This window comes from Hibiscus syriacus, unplaced genomic scaffold (genome assembly GCF_006381635.1).
Source record: "Hibiscus syriacus cultivar Baekdansim isolate YM2019G1 unplaced genomic scaffold, ASM638163v2 tig00010263_pilon, whole genome shotgun sequence".
Classification (NCBI taxonomy): Eukaryota; Viridiplantae; Streptophyta; class Magnoliopsida; order Malvales; family Malvaceae; genus Hibiscus; species Hibiscus syriacus.
The window spans coordinates 1,137,069-1,160,258 of NW_024062210.1; the positions used below are offsets into that span (position 1 = coordinate 1,137,069).

The window sequence follows — 23,190 nt, forward strand, 5'->3', positions numbered from 1 at the left end:
TATGTAAATATTTAAACTACAAATACAAAAAAAAAAAGAGAGGGAAATAAAAAATAAAGAAGAAAGTTAAATGTGATAGGCCAGTGGCTTTGGGTTCCGAGAGTTTCGTTCAACAACAACAGCGTTTTCCTCGACGACAAGAAGGGAACCAAGACCAAGAGCAACACTTGCTGCAAACTGATTTTGATTTCAATGCGGAGGCCAAGGGCTTTTCTTCTTGTTTCTGCTTCTGCCGCGCTTTTCCTTTCTTTGGAGAATTACTTTCATCTTCCGAACTGCAATGACACCGATAAAAGCACAACAATCAGCCTATGTTACTTGGATGCGAGTGAGTATCGAATACGGATATGTGATTGAGTTTGTTATTGTGTTTCAGTTTTTCATATATTTGGAGTATCTTATTCATACATAACTATGCTCATTTCCGAAAATGTATCGAACACAAATTTTAAAAGATTTTCTTTGCCCATATCTAATAATTGCCCAAATATGAGCATATAAGTGCATGCTTACGTGATCCATTAGCATAGATGTGGGGATAAAAAGAGGAACATACTCTGAACAACAGCACCATCGTTTAATGCTGCAGTTCCAACAGTAGCACAATGCGCAGCTATAATTAGAACAGTAGCAGAACGCCCATGCACATTTCTCCTTGTTTTTGTTCTTGATCTTGTTTTCTCTGCAATATACAAGGCGTATATATTTAATCATAGAGCAAACACTTGGTTTGAAATTTTCTATATCTTTATGAGTATAAGATTCATATTAACAACTACATAGACACCAAGGAAAAGGTACTGTTTAGCTCAAAGAAAAACTTGCACTGAGAAAGAATGCTGTCAACTTACACTGGAAGGTCTAAGAAGAAATCACTGGTTCCATTTTCATCAGAACGATTAGAAATGTTGGGTGGTTCCCAGGGCACAACCTGCACGTTCGGCTTTTCCACAATCGGTTCTTCCTTGACGAATGTTTTATCTTTGACAGCGACATCTGATACCTCAGTTTCCTTTTTGTCGGATTCTAAATTCATTGTGTCCACCATTGGAGCAACAAAAGGCGATGGAACCAATTCCATACTCTCGCCTTTGGAAAGTTCAGATCTTTTGTGTAGAATTTGATCTCTGGCAAAACTAGTGCCCCCTACTTTAATGCTAAATAATGAATCATTAGAAGCATTACTCCAGTCCGTAGGTGCTGTTGATTTACTTGTTCCAAACACATCAGATGGAATCCTATATGGATCGAAGTCTTCCGCCTGTTGATCCATTACTTGGATTGGAGGGGATTGTGTCAATGTCGATTCATGTGGACTGGTGGCAAGCTGAGATTCCGATGTCAAACCTGCCGATCCATTTTGGCATTTCTTTAATATGGACGTTGCTACTTTCGTATCTGCTCGAGATCGATCATCGGTAGATGAACAAGATGAAGATGAAGACAAGCTAATCTCTCCACTTTCAACATCTGTCCCTTTGTGTATATCAACTTCATCTTTGTTTCCCGATCCCTTGATGATCTCTAGATGGGCATCTGAATAGTTACTACTGCCTCCACTGCCCTCCCTTGAATGCCCACTGCTTCCACTATCACTGCTTCCAAATTCATCTTTAAATTTTACACGTTTGCTTGATTTCTTGGTATTTACATTGCCATCTTCAGAGCCCATGTCTTAAAAAAATTGTGCATGAAACAGAGTTGAATTCATGCATTTATATTTATCGTCCCATAGATCAACCTGGAAAATGAAAAAACAGAAAGAAATCTTTGACAATGCCAGTGAAATGATGTAGAGTTCAAAGATTTAGACAAAGTTCAAAGAATCTCATTTGACATTTCAACAACTTCAAACATTAAACAAATATCTAAAATATAAATCAATTATAATAACAAATGAACTGAAAAACAGAAAAATACTTTAATTTTGTAGCATTAAACACACGAACCGATAACTTCGCCGTAAGTGTCTCCGTCCGTCCTCATCTGCTTCTTTGCGTTCAACAAATATCTAAAACACAAATTCACCGATCAAATTAAAAAAGAAAAGAAAAAGGAATTAACAAAATTTTCAAAAAGAAGAAGAAGAAAACTGATAATTTACAATCAAAAGTAAAAAAAAAAAACTGAATTTTCGTTTTGTTATTATAATAATCCAATCATAATTTAAAAAAACAGAGAAACAATTCAAATTTTAAAAGAATAACGATAAAGGAGTTAAACAGATATGAAATGTGGGAGAAGCAGCGCCATTTTCTTAAAACAAAAAAAAAAAAAACAGAAAAGAAAACTGTTCATATTTTTCGAACAAACCTCATCAGTTCTGCGATGGATGACGTCCAGTATGTTTGAACTTACCTTTATCTTTCCATTTAATCGCAGAACGAGGATAACTGCAGAACTTCAATTCAGCTTCGTTTGTCATTATTTCATCCATTTGCAGCACTTAATACGCTACCTCTGGCTACGATTACTTAAGATGGCTAACTGCAAATCTTTTTTAAAACATTCTTCTATATGTTTCTCCTTGTTTTAGGGTTTTGGATTATGGTAAATTACTCATAATATCTTTTATATTAATGTATAACCCCTGATTAAGCCTTTATCTTCTTTATTTTAAATTTTTAATCTCTATTTTACTATTTAAAATAATACTATAATATGTATATGTTTTATAATAAAATTTTTTAAAAAAATATTATTATTAAATGCTAATCTTAGTCAAATCTAGTTAATTAGAATCTATAAAATTATTTTAAATATAGTTAAGTAAAATCTAAAAAATATTACTAAACTTAGTATTAAATTTCACGTAAGTAAACTCATTAATTGATTTTAATAGTAAAAGTAAATATTATTCTCTTTAGAGGTATTGAGTTTGAACAGTTATATTTGTAGGATGTGCGTATATTATTAATAAATTAAATGAATACTAAATATATACTTAAATTATAATTTATAATCAGTTATTCTTTTAAAATAAAAACTTTTATGCAAGTCATAAGTTAAAAATATGTAAAATCTAAAAGTGTTTTTTATAAATGATTTTTCAAAGTTTGGGCTTCCCCTTCATTAGTTTTGTGTTCTTTCCATTGAAATCAGTGTTTTGTTTCTACAGCGATCCTTTCTTGCTCTCTCATACTACCTGAAGTTTTCAAGATTTTTATTACCAATCTCTTGAGTAGGGATGGAAAACGGGCGGGTCGGGTACGGATATTCACTCTCTCATCTTCATACTCACCTAATATTTTTCAATCTACCACCCGTCCACCACCCATGATGGGTACAAATTTTTAAATCCACACCCGCTCACGCGGGTACATTTTTAAATCTATCCCCACACACACTACCCACTAGCGACATACCCATCTAGACCCGCCTGACAACAAACTAATGGGATGTTGGAGTTGGTTCCCAAACAATTCGTGATGGGATAGCAGTGCATGTTTCAATTTGTCAGAGGAGTGGTTCTACGAATGTTATGGAGACAGATTGTAGGGAGCATGTAGTCGCAGAGCTGGATTGTTGTGTTGCTTTCGATGTTAATGCTCATAGTGCGCCTAATATGGGTTTTAAGGGGCTAAAGAACATGGAAACTGATGCTTTTGATGTTAATGCTTATAGTACGACTAATTTGTGTTTGGATGGACAGCATGAACTAAAGAACATGGAAAGTGACGTGGTTAGTGGTATTATAGGTTTAATCAAAGAGCCGAATATTTCCCTAATTAAAGACCATATTAAAGACTAAATATCATTAATATTTGGTTAAATTATATGTTATATATTATATAATATTAAAATTTATAAATTAGTCTCTAAAATTATACTTAAATTCATAATGATCCAAAATTTAATAGATATTTAGCTGGGCGGTCGGATGCGGGGCGAGTAATGTCTCAAACCCATTACCCGCCCACCACCCACGACGGGTACCACTTTATAAATCCACACCCGTCCACTACCCGCTAAAATTATACCCATCCCCGCTCCAATTGGAGCGGATGCGGTGCGAAATCCACGAAACTGTACCCGTTTGCCATCCATACTCTTGAGCCAGTTGCGGTCAGGGATAGATCGAGGGGTGATTGAAATAATTGTTCTCTTGAAAATTTTAAATTTTTATAAATTTTATTTTAAATTTTTATTAATAATCTATTTTATTGCTAAAATTTTAAAAGTTTAATTCTAACATAAATTTTATTTCATATTTTAGATTTTTTTATATTTTTATTAATCTATTTTCTTCCTGAAACTTTAAAAAGTTTAATCTTAACATAAGAGTCTATTTCATATATTTTAAATTTTTTTATATTTTTATTAATAATCTATTTTCATTCCTAAAATATTAAAATTTTAATCCTAACATAAAATTCTATTTCATATATTTTAGATTATTTTTATATTTTTATTAATAATCTATTTTCATTTTTAAAATTTTAAAAGTTTAATCCTAGCATAAAATTTTATGTCCATCTCTAGTTTGGATCATGTTGTTACTATGTCAACTGATGTATCATCTTTGCAAAACCCAAATCATTCCTATTTCATTTCCAATGTTACACGCAGAAACATTGCAAAAATGCAGTTTTGAGGGTAAGATTTACATGTGATATTTTCAGACAGCATGCTAGGGCTGGTGAACCAAGACAATACCAGCAAACAAACTGAACTATTTTCAAGATGCAAGTGTTGTAGCTGGGCAACTATCCAAAGTGCAGGCTAAGATGTCTCGATAATCCCGATTCTGAAAGAATCATAAACCTTCCCGTCACTGCTCTTCTTGTATTCGAACAGCAAGTTCGAACGATCGAATGCTGTAAGTTTAACAAACATAATCATAATCTCTATACAAACTCCATTTGGTCTTGAGAGTGGTGAATGGTGAAAGGCTTGCTCCTCCCCCACCCGCAACGACGTGTATCGTTCCCTTCAGTGAGCCCTTATAGTATCGTTTCTCATCGGCAGTGCATTGATTCTGTACCACGAAACCTTATAGTTTAGTTTCGGATTTGTCTGAGATAGATCTTGAATGTGGGGGTAAAAGTTTTAGGAGTACCTCGTATATGGGACATGTCCTTTCGTAATTATGCGCATGGCCATAGATGGCAATGTCAACCTTGTACTTCTGCCAGAGTTTTTGAAGGTTTTCCTTTGCCATTGGTTCTCCAAATGATCCTTGAACAGCATAACTGAGGTCAGAAGAATAGCCGAGAACCCTATGCAAGAAAGATCAGCCATGGTTGCCTTTGTCTGTCTACTGATGAGAGGCAATGTTCGATGAACTTGTATTGCTCCGTTCCCTCCCTCCAATCATGTTCCGAGTCCGCTATGCAGAATCGGAACATGCCATAGTCAGTGGAGTACCTGTGAGAATGAAATCCAATGCAAACAAGTTATAGTAGAAAGTGAATACATGCAGGAACTCGTGCAAAGACCCAAGTTATTCGAACTCGAGTACAAGTGAGAGATATAATTATGTATGCACCAGAAGGGTTGTAGTAAAGAAGCATACCAATACTTAGCTTTATTCTCAGCGGGAACAAAAAACGTAGTTTCAGCCAAAACACCACATTCTCCTCCAGAATCATTGTTCTCATAGAAGGATCCAGTTCCAGGCCAGTCACGTTCATGGTTACCACTAAACAAGAAACAACGGCAAAGAAGGTAAGAACCAGAGGAATACAAGCTCTATCAATGAAAGCCAGCAAATCAGCGAACCTCGCAAGCATATAAGGCACAGTTGATGCAATAGGCTCAATCTGTGCAGTAAATTGGTCCCATTGTGAAATGTATCCATTAGCATAGCATATATCTCCAATGTGGAAGATTATGTCAATGTTTTTGAGATCTTTGATAAGCTGTTTAGTAGTGTTGAGAGAGCCCTGCTGGAAATTATTGTATTCATTAGAGCCATCAGCTTCACCCTGCAAGATGAAAGTTTCAACTTCAAGAAACTGCAAGTAGGGATTGTAAACATCAAAGTTTGGAAATAACAAATGGAACCAAGTGTTTGCAATATACAGTAAGCATGATGGGGCTTGAATTTGTGAAGGAAAAAGAAATAATGGACTTTTCGGTCATTTATACTCTATGTTTCTGACATGAATATGTTCAAAATTTTCTATTTCGATGTAATCGTTCATTAATCATGAAATCATGCCTAGAAGAAAAGAAAGATGGTAAAGAAAAAACATAACGACAATGTATATAGAACTTTATCGGTAATGTAAAGAATGTGAAATCCTATACTGAATAGGAATTTTTTTTTGAGGGGTTTATAGTCTCTTTTATCTCTTGTTAAGTAGAGGTAAAGTCCCCCGTGAGCATTCGTCGCTGCCGCTTGCCTGGCATTGTTCGGTTCGTTTTAACGTTGTCTTCGACACTTACTGCACGCATATATTCTTTTTTGTGCCATTTTAGCCATTAAAACAACTTTTAAATCCCATCTTTTAACTATTGATTTTATGTCTGTTTTGGCAGTTTCAACACATTTGTTGGTTCGAGCAGTTTGTTTGTAGGGTGTATGCTGTCAATAACTAAGAGATATTATGAACAGATACTACCTTATAATCACCTCATACAGACTATTTAAACATTTAACCCATATTTTGAGCTTATTGATAGAAGGCCTCCAGCTCATTTTCAACACATAACTCAGAAAAAACATCTTCTAATATTCTTTCAACTTCCTCTCTTTTACGAGTGTTTTATCTATTTTGAGAATTTCTCCGATCACCGGAAAAATTATTTCCGAGCAAACTATCCTTATTTCAAGAAGAAGAATATCAGTTGTCATCTACTTTAAATTTCAGATGCACGGTTTTTTAAGAATTGTATTAACCTTAGGTGCATGATCACAAAGTGTACCAGAGAGCTAAAAAAGGGATTTTTAGTAAAACTGAGGGAAATGCAGCTTCATACTTCAAAACGCATGCAGAAGTTGAAAATAGAATTCGAACCTTTCCCATATCCCCAAAAATGACTACACGTTGCAAAGATTTCTGACCAGGAAATGGAGATGCTCTAAACTGGTATTCTCGACTCCAAATATATGTATTGTTGAACAATCTATGCCCCAGTTTGTAGGTATACCTACACAGTAAATGGAAACTTCATTGAATTAAACTTGCATGCAAATTTTCGAAATCTCAAGGGGGCACAACTCACAAGCATCTTTAAAGAGTGAAGAGAAGGAGCAACATTGTAACCTACATTCTATTTGGCCACAAATCTTTCAGAAAGCTAGTATGTATATATCCGGGATCACGCCATCCAACGGTCCTTGCTGGTGCGCCTGCAAATATAGTAAGATGATGCATGTATAGAAGAAAAAATGGAAACGAAAAAACTATAACTTCTAAGGAAAGCAAAGTTAAACAAACAAAAGAATCCAAATTGATTATTGAACTTGAATTAGAGTGTGAGAGTAGGATATGCGCCTGCATCCTATACGGGTATGTTTATTGTTTATATACTTTTTTTATGTATTTGGAGTTGTATATCAGCCATGATTATGTATTAGACACATGTACCAAGTATGCGTCAGATGTTTTGATCCCAAACCTGCAAATGAATTTGGATGTAAGTATCAAATATCAGTATGTCCGACGCAGATAGGTACAGTTTTTTGTCTTCTTTCATATATTTGGAGGGTCCTATCATCATACCAATGTTTGCATAAACATCAAATACGAATTTCAAGTCCAAGAAGCTTCGTACCACACATGCTGTTACGTTCAAAAGTTAGAGTAGTAGCTGGGAGCGTTGTTGATGCTCTCCTTTAGGACCCCATTCAACAAAGGGCTCTGCTTCATCAATCCCATATCCACTAGTCCAAGTTACCGTCATCTGAGAAATGAGATTGAGGAAACAATGGAGAATTTCAGGCTGTAACATGACAAAAATGTTGTTCAACATTGCAAAGGAGTAAAAAGGAAACAGAAAGATGTTAACTTACTTCATTCCATTGTTTTCCCTGTGCTAACCGAGGATAAACCGGGGCATTTGGATTATGAAAGAAACTGTGTTCGACACTGCCACCAGCTTTGGCTGATTATAAAAAAAAAAAAAGATGAAAAGTAATGAAGAAATTGAGCATACCCGTGTCTGGCTACCACCCGAATCCGAGTAAAATAGATATGAGGCAAGAACTGCTGTGAACTTACATTTAAGAAACCATTTGAAACAGTGCAAAAGAGTCTGATCTCTGGTTAATCAACTGTAGCTTCAAGGACCCTTTTCCAGTATCTTTGTACTTAGGACTAGTGTAATTTGCAAATTGAAACTGATGAAAGAAGATGGTTTAATCTTACTAATTGTAACATATTCCATTGACAATTGAAAGCAGGCTAGGCTATGAAACAAAATTAGAAAATTTCAAGGCAAAGTAGTTTTCAGATGAACCTTAATGGGTGCAGAGCACAGTAATGGAGGATAAACCCTTGGAGTTTCAGCTACGCAGGTCGATGCGCTGAAAAGTTTCAGATTATCAAGGTATACTGTCAATAAGCATTACTAAGCCAGAATAACGATACATAAGTGTATCGTCCTGCTACTCTACCTGAAATTTGCAGAAGAAAATACTCCAATCCAATCATCCATTGAAGGGCTTGGAGAGCTAAATTCCACTCTAACCCATTCTGTATGGTGACCCTGACATGGTGAAGATCTTTGCATCAGTGATCAGTCTCAACACATCAGAATTCAAAGACCCAATAAAGATTTGAAGAAAATAGCATGTAATCCAGTGAAAAAAAAATGAACTTCAACAACCATGAGAATTGAATATATAGGTGATTGAAAGATTAATTATGAAAGAGCTGCAATTTAAGCTTACAGTCAGTCCCAGAACAATAGGAGAGGCTTTAACATAAGCACGGTTGTCGAGAGCGAATGTTGTTTCATGAATAGCAATTCTTGAAAGAGGTTGGACTCCATGTGAACTTGCCCCATGAAATATTGCAAGAACCAATAAAATGGTCCAAAAGATCAATCTCAGACCCCTCATCTCCACAAACATCTGAAATTAATCATTAAAAGCACTTCAAACTTCTGGAGATAATTAGACAAGAATCAAATCCTAGCATTAACTACAGTTTCCAGATACCAAAACAAAGGTGGAAAAGCAGTTCCAGCTAAGCTACTTAGGCAAGGTGCTCAATTTGGACTTACATCAAACACTTATTTAGCTGCGCATAGTGATATAAGGTGAGAATTTAAAACCTACCCCAAGAACAAAATGGATGAAGAGATAAAGACAAACAGTATAGGTACACAGAAAAAGAAACAAGATTGAGGAACCAAAAGAGAAACTTTAAGTGAGGGTTTTTATTGTAAAGTGTGAAATGTAGTAGAGGAATGTGCTGAGTAGATTCCTTTTGGATTATGTATTCAGAGCCCACACTCCAAACTACCATTTTCAAGGCAAACAAGACGAACTTAGAAAATTAATTTGCTGTCCAGACGTCATTGACAGTGATAGGCAATTTTTATATTTTTAATATCGTCAATAGGCTTAAAAGATTTAAATTCAGAGTGAATTTCCTAGCTTTCATCGTGAATAACATCAACCATCCCATCAAACACAACAGCTCAGTTTCAATACGTCTGATTTGTTTGCAACTAGTAAAATTTGTTAGATGGTATTAAATACACTGACACTAACACAGGAAAATAAAAAGTAAAATGCTATAGGTTGCAGTTAATATATGTATTTAATCACGATCGACCGGTAGCTGGAATAGCTCAGTTGGTTAGAGCGTGTGGCTGTTAACCACAAGGTCGGAGGTTCAAGCCCTCCTTCTAGCGATTTGTTCAACTTAAAATTTTGTTTCAATGCCAACAAATTCCTGGCTCACATTTTTTAAATATATTTTTCCTTAGGTCAAGTTATGATTTCAGTCCCTATAACTTATTTTTCATATAATCAACTCAATCACAATTTTGGTCCATATACTATGATCAAACTTGAACTTTAATCTTATATTGTAGTTTAACATAAATGTAATTAGTTAGCCAACTTAATTTCATATATGCCAAATTATGAATTTGGTCTTGCTATTATGATCAATCTTGGATTTAGCCCATAAATTTAATTTGTTATAATTTAATCCTTTATTGAAAATATTGTATCAATGCTTGCTCAACTAAAGTCAAAATCTAATCCAATTTTTTATTAAAATTTTATTTAATATAAAAAATAATATAATAGTTGTATTATATATACAAGATGATTATATTTTTATTTAAAATAAATTCACATGAGATTATTATATATAAAAAATACTAAATTTAATCATAATATTTTAAAATTTAATAGTAAAATAGATTTAAGTTCAATTAAAATTTAATACAAAATGTGCTCAATTATACTCTTGCTAATATTAGGTGCTTAAAAAATATTCGCTCAAATAAGTGTCTAATGTTTTAATATTATAATTCTATGTACCTAAGTCGTACGGATGTTAAAAAAACTGTTAACTGAGACATGTTACATTTATATTGTTTTTAAAATTTTTATTTAAAAAATATTTTTTAAGAAAAAAAGTAAATTTCCCCCTCACAACAGAAATCCCTCGTCGGCGTTCTCAATTCATGCTTCAATCAATCATATTCTCAATTCATGCTTCAATCAATCATAGTAGGGGTTAAAATGAAAGATTTTATGATTTTAAGTTTTTTTTGTAAGTTCAAAAATATAATTTTGTTTAATAATATTTTAATTTTTTAAAAAGTAAAAGTTTTATTAGTTTTCTTTAACGACGGTTATAATATAAATACTTAGAATTGTAATAAAAAAATACGTTAATCACCTGTTTAAAAAAAATCTTTAAATATTTAATATTAACTAAATGTATAGTTTAAATATTTATTTTTTTCATTAAACCTTTAGTTAATAATAAAAATGTGGTCAACGACATGGCTCTTAACTGAACTACACAGGCTTGAAGACAGAATGTGACGCATAAGAGGATTCTTCATTAATGTTTTTAGTTTAGTGAATGATCGATGGAAGCCTCAAAGATGTCAAAGCAGCAACAAAAACTCATAATCGAAGAATGGAACGGATCTTCCTCTACCAAGCTTTTCAAAACCGCCACCATCACTTTCTATTGCAATCAAAGGTACTTCCTTATCACTTCTCAGTTCCTCTCTCTCTCGCCGTCCAAGCTCTTAATTTTTTATTTGGCTGAAAATAGATCAGTTAATGGTTTCAACCATGTTTGGAGACGATTCTTCGATGCCTTTGTCCCCGAGGCAAGTCTCCTCCTTTCTGTTTGTTTCCATTCAAAATCAAATTATGTTTGTTGGGTCTTTCTAATTTAATGAAAATTTGATAAAAAAAATACTGTTTTTCTTTCATGCCCAAAATCCCAAAGATGATTTCATTTCTTAAAAGTCAGCTTTGATTGCAGGGTTTCCCAGATAGTGTGACTCCAGATATGTTTTCAAGTATGGGACTCGTTGCAGGTATAAGAAAAAGAAATATTGATGAATTTGAGAACTGCTTAGATCAGTAATCCTTACTGAAGTTTCAATTTGTTCGGTTTGCATTACATGTGTAGGACTTTCGACGTATAAACATGCTTTCTAACAAGTGAGTGTCAAATCCAATTGATATTGAGCTGCTTATGAGCTTTATGTGTTGATGATTTTGATATTTGGTTGTGCTTACTTACTTAACTTCTTTCCCAGGCACTTCTGAGTGCTATTGGAGTTGTGGTGAGAAATCTGCCACTATTATCGGTGCAACTTTTCAGGTAGAATCCATGTACAATTCTATATCAATCGTTGCGGTATTAACTTCTTTCCCAGGCACTTCTGAGTGCTATTGGAGTTGGTGAGAAATCTGCCACTTATCGGTGCAACTTTTCAGGTAGAATATCCAATGTACAATTCTATATCAATCGTTGCGGTATTATACTTGATCTGTGATAGTTGGGAGTTTTATGGAATCCTAATGAGTTGAAATCTTTAAGTTAGTTTAGGCCTTCTGATATTGAATTATGGTTATTGTAATTCTTGTAGTGGTTCTTGAGAGATCTGACGGGAATGCTTGGAGGCATATTATTCACACTTTACCAGGTTTTCTCAACGAGACTTCATTGATTTTATTTTTCTTCTTGACCAAGCCGTCTTTTCAAGCTCTTGTTTAAAGTCTGACACCGTAATGGTTTTTTCTTCTGACCAAGCCGTCTTTTCAAGCTCTTGTTTAAAGTCTGACCGTAATGGTTTTTGCATTAGGGCTCAAATTGATAGTAATGCTAAAATGTGGCGTTTGGTTGCAGATCTCATGAATGATTTAGGTATGTCGATGTTTCTTTTAGAGAAATTGCTTTGCAGTAATGACTGCAGATCTTTGATCTTTCTCTCTGAGCTTCTACATGTATGCATTTACATGGAGCAAATACATGCCCATGGGCAGTGTAGCACATACACAAGTGTGGAAATTGCTCCAACTCTTCATTTTTCTTGAGGTATTCTTATCTGAGACGCTAGTCAGACACATATTTGGTCTTGTATGCTCCAAATACACGAAAAAAACTTGGAAAATAAACCGGACACCCGTGTTGGACATGTACTCGTATCTGACACATACACAGTTCACGTCCAAGACCAAGTAACATAGCCTGTGATAATCAGTTGTTTCGGGTAATGGCTTTTACATTACTTAGTCAAGCTATAAATCATGTATATAGGTGAATCATATTAAGCTTTCCTTCTGTGTGATTGATGCCTCGATTTTCCTTTATTCTAAACTCTTGAACTTACAATGTACACGTTAGAATTTGGTTTTGGCATCCATGTCATTGAAATCAGTTCTTACTTCTGATTACTTATGTGGGTTCGGAAAGTATTTGTGATTTTATCATCTCCTAGATATTTTAACTTCAAATAACAGCTAGGGCTTCCATATTTTATTGCAGGAATGTTGATGGATCTTCTCCCCTTGTTCCCTTCAGCCTTTATTTTCATTGTTTGCTTAGGAAGCCTGTCAAGATCATTCAGTAAGTTCTGAATTCCGTAAAAACTAAGAACTTACGACTGCTAGTCTGGGACATGATAGTTACCAGTTCTTTTGAGCCATTTGGGACATTTGTGCAACACACTTTGGTTTTTTGCAATAGTCTATTACCTACAGAACTTCTTGTTATTATGTAAAGATGTAGCAATTTCTGTTATGGAAGAGGCTCGTTTTGAACTTCTAATCATGTGTTTCTGCATAATTTCCCAATGCAGCTGGTGTGCCAGTGGAGCAACCAGAGCTGCTCTTACACAGCATTTTGCCCTCCAAAAAATGCAGCAGATATCCGCTAAGGTACCTCGAAAGTGATTACGATGATTGGAAACAATGACAAGAACCTGTTGTGTAAAGGTATAATCTGAGTACTGAGTTTTTTTTTTCTTTTTGTTTCAAAAATATTGGCAGGAAGGAAGCCAAGAGACCTGGCAACAATGATTGGCATGGCATTGGGAATGCTTCTTGCTCAAATTACTACTGAAAACCCGCTGGCCATTTGGTTTTCTTTTCTTTCTCTGACAATGTTCCATATGTATGGTAAGTTTGGTCTGCGTAATGACTCCCATATTGTTAAATGCTGCTAACATCTTAGAACAGCCATATGTATGGTAAGTTTGGTCTGCGTAATGACTCCCATATTGTTAATGCTGCTAACATCTTAGAACAGCCATTCATGTCTTTAACTTGAAACATCTTGCCCACTGTACCGCATAGAAAATGCTAGGTCTTCGGTCTCAGGACAAGATTATATGATGATCTCTGAATACATGATATTATGCCGTAAAATCTATCTTATGGTCAGGCATATTTCAAACCTATTGTCTTTGCACTCCATAGTATATCCAAACTAAGGCATCGTGATTCCTGCACCAGATTTTTATGTTATTATGAGTTATCTTTTTATTTTGTTTTCTCTAATTGCATAAGTAATTGGTGATTTCCTTTCCTCTCTACATAGCAAATTACAAAGCTGTCAGGTGCTTAGCTTTAGACTCGCTGAACTTTGAGAGGAGCTCAATTCTTCTACAAAATTTCATAGAATCTGGCCAAGGTAAAAATAACCACAATCTGCGTTGTTGTTACTCCCTTGAGTTCAACTTTTAGCGAATGTTTGTCCGGGATATAAATTTCCAGGAAGGCCGACTTATAATTGTTTTAAGCTATGTTACTCGGACTATGTTGTGTGTTCGACATGGATATTTTCAATTTTTTAAAAGTTATTCTACGTATTTGGAGGTCCCTGAAAGGTTATATTCCCATACCCTATATGGATGTGTGTCGGATACAGGTATCAAGCAAAGTACTTCAAATGAAGAGTCAAAGCAAGATAACTTTCAAATAAATTCTATGTGATTTCTCTTTCTGAAGAAACCGATTTACTTTGCATGAGCTGCACAATCTTGAAATGATTCACAAATCTTGCACCTTAGTAGGTTATGTACCCAAAACACATACAACCTGATTGCTTCTGCAAACTCAATATGAACTGCTTTCTTTTTCTTTCTTTCTTTTATCAGCATATTTTCAAATTCTTAGTGATTTTATGTGCCGTCTTATTTTCGAATGTGGATATTAATCCTATTCCTGAATACATTTTCAGTTCTCTCTCCTAAACAAGTTTCAACTATGGAGCATGTTTTGCCCTTATGGACCACTCTGAAATCATCAAAGACTGCTAAGCCCCTGCACCCAAATGTAAAACTAGGATTAAGGGTTTCCACTCTTGATCACCTGGAAATGTGAGTGTTTTGAGTTTATGTTAATTATCATGCACTATGATTGCCAATAGAAGAATTAAATTACTCAGACCTATAGTTCATGATTAAATTGCAGTTTGAAAATATCACAGGGACTGCCTAGATATTTTTTATAGGAAAAAAATATATTGCTGCATTGCATATCGTAGGAGCTCCTAAATTAAAATGGTAGCTCAAACTGTATTGAACTGACTAGTGTTACTGATAATCTCAAATAGGGCCAACTTGAATTCAGCTGGATCATTTTACAATAAAGGTTAGAGCTTCTACACGTATCTACTATATACATTTAAATACTGCATTTTTACTGACAATTGACGTATTGTTACTCTAGCAAAGTATATACTGGTAGAGAGAAAAGGTATCGTCAGTGTCGTCGTGCACAAAGATTCAACTGGTGCAGATACCTTGAGGTCGTATATTCATGCTCTTGTTATGGTTAATCTTATGGCTGAAAACAAATCTCTACATTTGGAAAGCCAATCATGGATGGATAAGCACTATGAAAGTTTCGTTCAAAAGGTAATGTTTATGAATTTATCCGTTTAACTTGAAATACGTTATGTTTGGCATGGACATGTTCAACTTTTTCAAGTTGCTTCATCTACTTGAAAGGCCCCATATTCTAGTATCTATGTCCAGATACATGCTGGACATATCCGGTAGACTCTCTTTCTCATTGAAGATGCATTGATTCTCTTTCGTTTTGCAGCTAAAGTTAGCAGGGTGGAAAACTGAAAGGCTTCTCTCTCACTCGATCATATGGAAGGCACGTTGGTCATTGGATGAAAAAACTGACTGAGCTATCTCCACTCATATCCATGTCAGTCCTATCCACTGCTTCAATGGTGGAAATCAAAAAACCCTTTTTTAATCAAATGGTGCAAATCAACAACCCTTTTTTAATCTAATTCATCTGATACATAATCGGCGAAGTTCGGATCAACTAATGGAAGTTGAAGTGTATGTATGAGTTGGCCTCAAAGCTCTTAATTTATTTGACTAGGTTTAACCATTTATTTGCTTAATGAGTAATGACAATTTACTATCATAAATTTTGAGTATTGTTAGAAGCTCGATGATTACAAAAAGCCATTTACTTTTGCAAATTCAAACGATTCATTTGAATAAAAAAGAATAAAACTAATTCCAACACAAACTAATGACAATTACCATGAACAAGTGCAAAATCAAGTCTTTCTCCAAAGTTTCATCAAGAAAAAAATTCATCTAACCTTCTCTCTTTTTTTTACCAAGTTGTATCGACATTTCACTTCATGGAAATTACCAGAAAACTGTAAGCATTTGACTTTACTTGCGTCTAACCATGCACTTGACATATTCTGAAGGAAGTTACCAAGCAACCTTTGATCCAAAACCATATTGGGTACCTGCGGAAGTAACCAGGGTTCATAGTGAAAGACAGATCATAGAAATGTATAAGCCAGGGAAAAGTGGAAGACAAAGGGGCATTGATGAGTAAGAGTAGAGAACCTTGTCTCCAAAGAAAATTTGTGTTATCAGCAATGGCTTCTATAAATTTGAGCTCAATAAATTCAGGAGTCAGCTTCAACTTGTTTGCTTCAGCTTCCATCACACTAAAATAGAGAAAGAGTGCTGATATTAACACCTCTACTGCATATCGTAAGTCAGACACGACAAAAGGAAACGGTGATTTCACCGGTAAAAATCCGAATCCGCTTGACTCTTCTCACGAGCACTGTACATTTGGTTTTCGATTTCCTGCTGTCTCCTGGAACTCTCCTTCTCCATCAGCTTCTGTTCCATCATGATCTTGCTAACAGTGGCAGCCTTCTCAGCTTCACTAACAGCCATCTTTTTCTGGGTCTCTGCTTCTTTCTCAGCTACTTTTTGTTTCTCAGTTGATATTAGAACCCACACAATAACATTATAGGTTGTTTTTAAGAAAAAAGAAAGAAAACATAGTTAATACCTTGGTACGATCCTCTTCCATTCGTTCATAATTTCTTTTTATGCTTTCAGGTATTGTCGGCTTTGTAACGCGTACGCTAAGAATTTCAATTCCTGGTGCATAGCGTGTACAATCTCCCTGAAGAGCCTCTTTCTTCTTCTCATCAATCTAAAAATGAAGAAATTATGGTTAATTGATGATACCTTTAAGTTGCATCAATTTGTCGAAGAAAAAGATATCATAGTTGGTATATACTCATCTATATAATTCCATTTCTTCATATTTAATTATGGACTCCTGTCCTGCCTGACAGTGTAAAAATGACGCAAGGTGCACTAAGACGATATCGGTCCTATAGCCTAAGCGCAAGCATGAGACGCACACTTTTTTCAAATGAAGCGCAATTTTTGAGATTAAAGATTTACTTACTAATCAACATATAAAGTTATTAAAATAGATTATCAAACCATATAATAGTTCAACAAAACTCTTCATTTTATTAATTACTTTTAACTTTCCAGTCAAAAACCATATAACATCGTATTTTATCATACAATAAGAATCATATACATTGTAAATAGACAAAGTTGGCTATATACCAATTCCAAAAAGATATGTAACATCATATGAGATTATCTTTCTCTACCAAATTCACTTCATATATAATGGATGTAATTAAATCTTAATCCATAATAGTTTGCTTTGTATGAATAAAAAATAAAGAAAAAATAGATGAAAGACAGAGAAGAAATAGAGGTGAATATTTTATATTTTTATTATATATAGTTGTATTTAAATTATCATGTCACAAAAATTACTAATAAAAGAAAGGCACAGTGAGAAACAAAATTTACCAGAAAATAAAGGAAAATAGAGAGAGAGATCAGTATCCAGAAAGACTTATCTTTAATGCTAGAGTTGAAGATTTGAAGACAGTATCTTTTCCTCTCTCTCTTTTTCTTCTCTTTTATCACTTCTCTTTTGGACTCTAATTCCACTTTCTGATGTTAAGAATTGTTTTGTGTGGCTCAATGTGACCCACATCATTATGCTAAAGATAATAAAACAAAAATATACAAGCAAACAAAAAAATCAATAAAATTTAAACTAAATGCAGAAAGGAAACGCTTCACACGTCTCACGCACCTTCAAATACCTTAATAAACTCGCCTCGCTTAGACTTTACTAAGTTTTTTGGACTCTTCACTTTGCGCCTAGACGCGCCTTTTTAAAAAGGGGTCTTCCATCAATATAGGGTACATTTTTGGACATGGGTAACACAGGACTTCATATATCATGTATTCCATGGGCGAATGGAACTAACAACCTTATCCTTGAATGTCTGGTTAGTTACAAGTCGCAACTTTTCTTACCTAATCAACACATCTATATAGACTTGTTGAAATGTATGAGAGCTGCAAAACTGATTGATTTCATGGTGAATCTTGTCATATATATATCCATGTGTTGTCATAGTGCACGCCATAGTTGAGCAGTGTTTCATACACATTCTTTTCGAAGCCGATTGACAACCTTGTAATTCAAGCATCAATGAGGAGGGAAAAGTCACCTTGAACTGCATTTACAAATATGAAATGAGAGTAGTTTAAGACTTACCTCTATCTTTTCAAAATTGATCATCACACCCCCTTTATTGCCACACGGAATATCCCTCACCTACATTTTCTTTTTTATAAATAAAAATAAAATGAAATAGGCCGCTATAATGAAGTCCAAATGATACACGTGTACAGTTTGGGGAAACAATTTGGTGAAAAAGTTACCAGATCTGTTTGAAGAGTAACTAGAACAGGCTCATAGTGGGTTATCAGAGGCATCTTAAAATGGAATCCTGCATTTGGTAACTATAACTTTATAAGGAGGCACCTTCAAAAGTTCATAAAATATAAGGTTTTTCTCAATCCAATAAAAAAAATTCTGACTTCGCTCCTCTATTATGAATGAAAAAGAACAAGACTATTGTAACATCCCAAATCAGGGTCAGTGACTAAATTGTAAACTTTGAAAGTTTTGTGTTCAATTTAGAAATGAAATTAAAAGTCTCGGGATTTAAGTAAATAATTTTAATATTGGATTAAATAGCAAAGATAGATGAACTAAAGGGGCAAAATGGTCTTTTCAGGGGAAAGATTTTTATCTTCCCTTTTTGAGTATTATATAAATGTGGGAAATATGAGAGAGTTCCAGACTTCTCTTCTTCATTCTCTTCTTTTCCACCGTGAAGCCATAAGCAAAGGTAAGATCTCTTGTTAGTTGATATTTTGTTGAATTTAGGATTTGGTTATGATTATTGGATGATAATTAAGCTTAAGGAAAGCTTAAATCATCTTAAAAACAAAGGATGGTGGAATTAGGAGAGATTAAAGATTTTGAGTTTTTTGAATGAAATCTTGAAATAAAGTTGATAAGTTGAATTTTAAGTTGAATTTGACTTGTCAATAGTTGAATTAAGAGATTTGGAGTGATAGAAAGGAATTTAGAACATGTTGAAATTTGAGTATAATTATTGAATTTCATTAAGAGGAGAGGATTTTGAGAATTAAGATGGGTTAAATGAGTACAAATGGCCTTAAGTATGTGTGTTTGAGTTTAGTATATGAAAGAGGTTGAAATATGACGTGTTTAAGATGAAATGAAGTAAATTTCGTGTTAAAAATATGATTTCTGGGCTAGGGGAATCGGTACCCATTCAAGGGGAATCGATACCACTCAAACGAACCAAAAATTCTAGAATCTCATAGGGGAACCGATTCCCCCTAAAGGAAAATTGTGAATATGGGTTTAATAAGTTCGTTTAAGTTGCTAGTATCCAATTACAAGGTGTAGGTATCTAATGATTGCCTCAAAATGTACATTTATATAGATTCTGCGCGTAAAGCAATTCCGGAACATTTGGCAAGTAAGATCGATCAAGGGAAAGATAAGAGATTGAATTTGACTAGTGAGGCCAAGGTGAGTGCATACTAGTGACATGTAGTGTTTAATGGAAATAAGACTTGCGATGAGTCTATTTCCTTAATATGCATGAAGTCATAGACATGATTATGTGTTGGTTATAACTATATGTGATTATATGTATTACATTGATTGTATGTATGCATGACTAAAGATAATGATATGCTTTGTATATGCTATATGATTTATGTAATAATGGAAGAACATGGAATAAGTTATATGATAGAGTCATAAGATAATCAAGTATAAGTCATATGATATGGTATAAGTGATTATACGAGAAATGTTAGGAGACTCTAAGAGAATAGTATGAATTCGAGGGCATAAATAAGGATACATAAGTTATATAGAGAAGATTGATAAATTAAAGGAAACTATGGTTTATGTATTAAAGTGAAGAGCTACAAAGTTTTATTAAAGAGTATTGTGGAAGTCATGAGAAATTGAACTAAATAAATAGATGATTTATGTGAGTGAAAATGGAAAATGATATAAAATAAGTGGAAATTATTTATAGGATAGAATGATACTAATTGAACCTGTAATATAAACTTTATAAAGGAGTACTTGGGTAAAATCATTATATGATACAATTATAGAATATTACTATACAAATTATATTAAAATAGTATATATGAGAATATGAGTAAGTTTATAGGTTATTGATAGGACATATAAGAGTATAAATGTATGATAATATGAAAAAGTGAACTAAGTTTAATGATGTGAACCCTATGAGTAGAAGTTATGTGATTATAAGTAACATGATTATATGATCACAAGATATGATACATGATATGAGATATATAAAAGAGAAAATATATGTTATATGAAATATTATATGACTATGCGATTATATGAAATTGTTCTACGCGTAAGTGAACCATGTGTTTATATGTATATGTAATATGTGATTTATATGACGATGAGCTATGTGAAAGAACTACATGACTATGTGTATATGTGAATGTATGTTAACATAAATATTAATGCCCATGTTATGTGTCATGAGAGCTAGGGGTATAGTTGGCATGCCAAGAGTCGAGGGTCTATGTGGTCCTTCGGGACATATATGTATTCTTTGGAACATGTGTGAAGTCTGGTGAGACACATACTTGATCCTTGGCATATGTATATGATTCTTAAGGAATGATATGTGGTCCTTCGAGACATATGTATTCTTTGGAACATGTGTGAAGTCTGGTGAGACACATACTTGATCCCTAGTATATGTATATGATTCCTAAGGAATGATATGTGGTCCTTATGGAAATTATTATATGGCACTACGGTACAATTCTACGCGGCACTCCGGTGCAATTCTACGTGGCACTTCGGTGCAATTATACGAGCTGTGGTGACAGCATAGTGCACAACCTCTATAGACTCACATATCTATAGTTCTCACATGTGTACATGGGCTTTGAAAAGAGAACATAATTTGATATAATGATATGTGTATTTCTCGTGATATGGTAAAAGTGCATATATGTCATGGTGATATGAGATGCTATGCGTTTATGTATTATATGATTATAGAAATTAGTAATATATTGTGGAATATTAAAATATATATAATATGTTTATATTCATTATATGCTCATATGACGGAATTGAAGTAATGACAAGGGAATTAGTAAGGATAAACAGGTTGATGATATGAGAACAATGTATGTGATATATGTATATGATGTGTGATATGAATTGCATGATATGATATATGTGTGATAGGGGTTTTGGTATTTGTTACATAATATACATGAATATATGTTGATGTATATGTAAATGAGTTGTATAATTTGATAGCATAAAACAATCATGCATGATTAGTGGGTATGAATTCCATTAGATGTGTTTTCTTTATGCCTCACTAAGTCATTGACTTAGCGTGTGAGTGTTTCACCCGCAGGTTACCGAAAGTGAATATAGAAGCTGTGAGGAGCAATACAAGTCAGCATCTCCTTTACAAGATTTCATATCAGAAAATAGATGAGTTAAATGATTTTTGTTATTTTGAATATAGTTGGCATGTACTAATTGATTGAGTTAAATATGCTCTGATCGATTTTGGTTATTGTGGTCAAATTATATAATTAAACTGCTTTTACTCTAATAAAAGTTTTAAATTTTCTTTGAATTGTCAAGAGTCAAAGTTTGAAAAGTCAATGTGACACCTCGGACTCGTATCCGGGTCGGGTACGAGTTGAGGGTGTTACAACTATAACGTTATCTGGCTCTGTTATTCTTTTTGAAAGGGCTCCACCCGTCCAATACACACCAACATGACCTTCTGGGACTTATGCAAAATGGACATGGTATTTTTAGTACTCGAAGACGATGGAAACATTACCTGAAAATCTCATCATCACACCTCGTGAATTTCAGTGCTAAATGTGGTTTTTGCACATTCATTAGATGTTTCTACAATCTTAGAAGCAATAATTCTCCGGTTGAAGAAGAGAATGTTAAGCAACCATGTTTTGAAAAGTTATACTCCGAACAATAATTAAAGATGTAGACTAAATCAAGCAGGGCCTTGGAAACAATTAAGTGATACCATGGATACTATAAATTAACATTAAACGATTTTCAATTCTAAGAATTTTTTTTATAAAATACTTGAACTATCCATAATCCGAAGTTCATATATAGAAGTCAATAACGTACTTAAACACAATCAAACTGATGGCCTTTCAAAAATGTCAATCGAGCTAAAGCTAAATCGGATTCGATTTCAGGATTTTGAGTGCTGATCAGAAATAAGTAAAGAGAAAATAATTTCAGTGATCAAAAATGTCTTATAATATACGATTTTAATCAACTTTTTTTGGATTTGCCAAAAAATGACCAACTAAATCGCAATGCGATCGATAATTCGCAACGCGATCTCCGGTATCGCAAATCAGTTTTCAGATTCGCAACGCGAACTTCGACTATCGCATTGCGATTTACATATTCGCATTACGATAGTCGAAGTTCGCGTTACGATTTATTCCAAGTTCGTTGCGATAGTCGAAATTCGCGTTGCGATTTATTCCAAGCTCGTTGCGATAGTCGAAGTTCGCGTTGCGATTTATTCGAAGCTCGTTGCGATAGTCGAAGTTCGCGTTGCGATTTATTCCAAATTCGTTGCGATAGTCCAAGTTCGCGTTGCGATTTATTCCAAGTTCGTTGCGGTAGTCCAAAATCGCAACGACGGTATTGCATTTGTTTCTTAAGAATTTTCTATAAAAAGATACTATTCGCGCGGACGTGTCGAAGACACGTATGACCACGACCACGATACGAGACGAGACGAGACGAACGGCGGCGGCGCGCGAGAGTCCCCCTTGTTCTCTATCACTCAACAAGGAAGTGGGAAAGCCAAGCCTTAAATATCATTCTCAATAGTGTTTCCAATACGATGTGGGATTGAGCATTACCAACACTTGTTCCCAATACTATGTGGGATTGAGCCTTAAATAGTGATATTATTTTTGAATGTTTTGCTTAAAATTGCA

General features: G+C 34.2%; 1 protein-coding gene, 1 non-coding gene and 3 pseudogenes across 3 annotated transcripts; 2 read left to right on the plus strand and 3 right to left on the minus strand.

The window, feature by feature from the left end:
- Window positions 1-49: 49 nt before the first annotated feature.
- On the minus strand, window positions 50-2,582 carry LOC120203763. 2 transcript variants are annotated; one of them, XM_039203944.1, is made up of 5 exons: window positions 2,314-2,582; window positions 1,950-2,011; window positions 852-1,741; window positions 557-682; window positions 50-275 (listed from the first exon to the last, which is right to left on the minus strand). In XM_039203944.1, the coding sequence occupies exons 3-5, from the start codon at window positions 1,670-1,672 to the stop codon at window positions 110-112; spliced, it is 1,113 nt and encodes a 370-aa protein (XP_039059875.1). In that variant the 5' UTR covers window positions 1,673-1,741; window positions 1,950-2,011; window positions 2,314-2,582; the 3' UTR covers window positions 50-109. The 2 variants fall into 2 exon arrangements, with proteins under 2 accessions (XP_039059875.1, XP_039059874.1); XM_039203943.1 differs by having other exon boundaries at window positions 51-275; window positions 1,921-2,011.
- Window positions 2,583-4,593: 2,011 nt separating this feature from the next.
- On the minus strand, window positions 4,594-9,339 carry LOC120203761 (annotated as a pseudogene).
- Window positions 9,340-9,736: 397 nt separating this feature from the next.
- On the plus strand, window positions 9,737-9,810 carry TRNAN-GUU. Its single transcript has one exon. It is a non-coding gene; the product is annotated as a tRNA-Asn (tRNA).
- A 1,163-nt stretch (window positions 9,811-10,973) lies between these two features.
- Window positions 10,974-15,796, plus strand: LOC120203762 (annotated as a pseudogene).
- A 91-nt stretch (window positions 15,797-15,887) lies between these two features.
- On the minus strand, window positions 15,888-17,151 carry LOC120203764 (annotated as a pseudogene).
- Between the last annotated feature and the right edge of the window lie 6,039 nt (window positions 17,152-23,190).